The 2,763-nt window shown below is 50.3% G+C and overlaps 1 protein-coding gene across 1 annotated transcript in view; it reads left to right on the top strand.

Moving 5' to 3' along the window:
- Positions 1 to 2,517, top strand: part of USP43 (ubiquitin specific peptidase 43) — a 67,919-nt gene extending 65,402 nt beyond the window's left edge. Inside the window, exon 11 of the mRNA XM_045293309.1 lies at positions 599 to 2,517. Coding sequence (XP_045149244.1) covers positions 599 to 1,659 — 1,061 coding nt within the window. The 3' untranslated portion in view covers positions 1,660 to 2,517. The remainder of the gene's footprint in view (positions 1 to 598) is intronic.
- Positions 2,518 to 2,763: the final 246 nt, after the last annotated feature.

The following is a 2,763-nucleotide window of genomic DNA, read 5'->3' as shown; positions in this document are numbered from 1 at the left end:
TCAAAACCCCATGGGTCTGTGCCTACTTATCTTTATGATGCCCCTCCTGCATTCCAGCAGATTTGAATTTCCTCTAAGCAACTCTTCTGGACTGAATTCTGTGGAGTCCCTCTGGTATGTGTCACTCCATAACCATCACAAGTCGATTAATTTTTTTGTTAGGAAGACTCTAAGTCCTTATTGAAGCAGACCTCCTTCTGTTTTGCTGGCATCGAAGCTGGCCCTCTGCTTAGCAAGCCCATTTGTAACTCATTGCCTGCCCTGGGGCATCTGATACTCAATCACTCAGGCACTCACTGCCCTTGAGTTGATTCTGACCTATAGCATCCTTCTAGGGCAGGGTACCATGGGCCTTGTGAGTTTCTGAGACTGTTACTCAGCCTTGTTTTTCTTCCAAGGAGTGGGGAGTGGCTGGCGGTTTTGAACTGCTGACTTTGAGGTTACCAGCCCAATGCATAACCACTATGCAACCAGGGCTCTTGTAGGCCCAGAATAGCGCCTGACTATTTGTCAGTTACACGGCAGCACTGCAGTTGAGCTTTGTGTGGTGCGAGTTGGATTCTCTGGGCACTAATGTTCTTGGTGTCTGTTTCCCCAGAGCTGCCGCCCAGGCCTCGGGTGTGCGGTAACCGAGGCAGAAGCATCAGCGTGAAGGCACCCACCCCACCCCAAGTGCAGCAGGGGCCCTTCAAGACCATGCCCCTCCGGTGGTCTTTCGGATCCAGGGAGAAACCGCCTGGTGCATCCATGGAGTTGGTGGAGTACTTAGAGTCCAAACGGAGACCTCGGCCCACCAGCAGGTCCATCGTGCCGCTGCTGACCGGCGCTGTGGGTGGGCAGGGGAGGCCAGCGGCGCCCCATGCAAACCTGGCCCTGGGTGCGCATGGTGACGACAGGGTGCGAGCCGGTGGGGGCGCCCAGGCCACAGTGCCCCAACCCAACCACTGTCCGCCCCCTGGGAACTCCGATGGTCTGAACGCAGCAAGGAAAGTAAGAGAAGGTGCAAACCAGGAGATCAGGCTGCCCAGGCAGTTTGACCTGCCCCTCCCCGTGACACCCTGCACGGAGAGCGAGAGGGAGTTGCGGCCCCGACCCGAGGGCCAGAGGACCCGGAACAGTAGGGTGAGTGGCCCCCAGGGCAGTAATAGGACTACATCCTCCCACGCCATGGGGTTCCGTGGGAACAGCAAGGACAGTCACCACATAGCGGCCCAGCCAGGGCCTGGCGTGGAGAAAAGGGACTCTGATGGATTTCATCAAGGGACACTCACCCTCCTGAGGTCTGTGTTTTGGAAGAAAGAGAACAGGAGGAACGGCGAGGGGGCAGAGGTTTGCTCCAAGGCATCCCCTGGTGCCCTGCTACAGGACAGGCTGGGCACAGCTTCGGGGGCACAGGCGCAAGCCCCGCCCCCTGCCCTGGGGGTCCCAGAGAGCTTGGCCAGGGCCCCCGCCAGCTCCTTGGAGAGGGACGTGCGCTCAGCACCCAGCTCCTTCCGCCTCCCTCGCAAAACCAGCAAGCACCCGACTGGCAGCACTTTTGGCTCTTTCCAGAGGCGTGTTCCTGGGGAGCAGACTTCCTACGGCAGCACCCTGCAAAGGGTGAAATACCACACCTTCTCCTTGGGCCGGAAGAAGACGTTACCAGAATCCAGCTTTTGAAAGTTGCTTTCCAGTAAGAGGTGGGGAGGCTTAAAAAAAAAAAAAAAAAAATTGTGGAAACATGGAATTCTGATCATGGGATTTCCCCCATGAATTTCATTTTTGATGGTATAAAACTGGCTGGCATTCCTGCAACTTTGCACAGAACAGCTTCCATGGTCTGGACACATCAGGGGGCAGTCTGGGTTGAGAGGGGGGCCTCTGTTGAGCCAGTGGGCATGTGAGCCCACATTTGGAGTGCCAACTCCTTTTGGATGCCCCATCGGCTGCTTTATACTGTCGGGCCACTAGAGGGGGTGGTTGGGTAAGTAGTACCATTTAAGAATAAGCCTGATTTTTAAATGATCCTGCTGGATCAGGAAGTTGAGACTTCTATTCTCGGAAAGATTTACACTCCGGAAACCCACAGGGCAGTTCTACCCGGTCCTGTAGGAAGGACCCTATGAGTCAGAATTGACTCAATCAATGGAGATGAGTTTTGAGAACTTGAGCTATTCTAAAAAGTCATTTGGATTTGTGCAAACCTTTGAACATAACTCTATTAATATAACTGTATTATTTATGTTATGTGTTGTGATTGACTACTTTTAATTACATATGTATGTGTATATATACATATATATGGAGTAGCCTATCTTTTTCAGTGTTTCTCTGCAATAAAACATTTAAGAGATAAATAAAGGTAACAGGAATTTAAGTCAGAATGCTTGGGGGGGGCTTGGAGAGAAATGATTGTGATTTTAAGAGAATATTTAATATATAACAAACTATTAAAGATTTTCAAGGTATTTTTAAAGAGACAACTATTTTGGTAGTCGGAGAAGAGAAACTTCTTTTTTTTTTTTAATAATAAATGTGAGATCCATGTATAATTTTAATAAAAGTCCACCACTGAAAATATGCGCACGGTTGTGTGAATTACTGATTTTTGTGACACGTGACTGTGTTGTGGCTCTGCTGTGAAAGCCTAGCTACCGATAGAGTCACAACTTAACATTTGTTCTGAAATTTGAAAGTGCGTTTAATGGAAAACACTGGCTTTGGTTCCTAAAAAAATGGCGTTACATCAAATTACCCCAGTGACTCCTCTCCCCCTTGAGGGCT

This window comes from Echinops telfairi, unplaced genomic scaffold, assembly GCF_000313985.2.
Source record: "Echinops telfairi isolate 266 unplaced genomic scaffold, ASM31398v2 ScPeMD7_2010;HRSCAF=2546, whole genome shotgun sequence".
In the NCBI taxonomy this organism is placed as follows: domain Eukaryota; kingdom Metazoa; phylum Chordata; class Mammalia; order Afrosoricida; family Tenrecidae; genus Echinops; species Echinops telfairi.
Note: the sequence above shows the minus strand (reverse complement) of the source record. Positions and strands in the feature narration are given on the sequence as shown.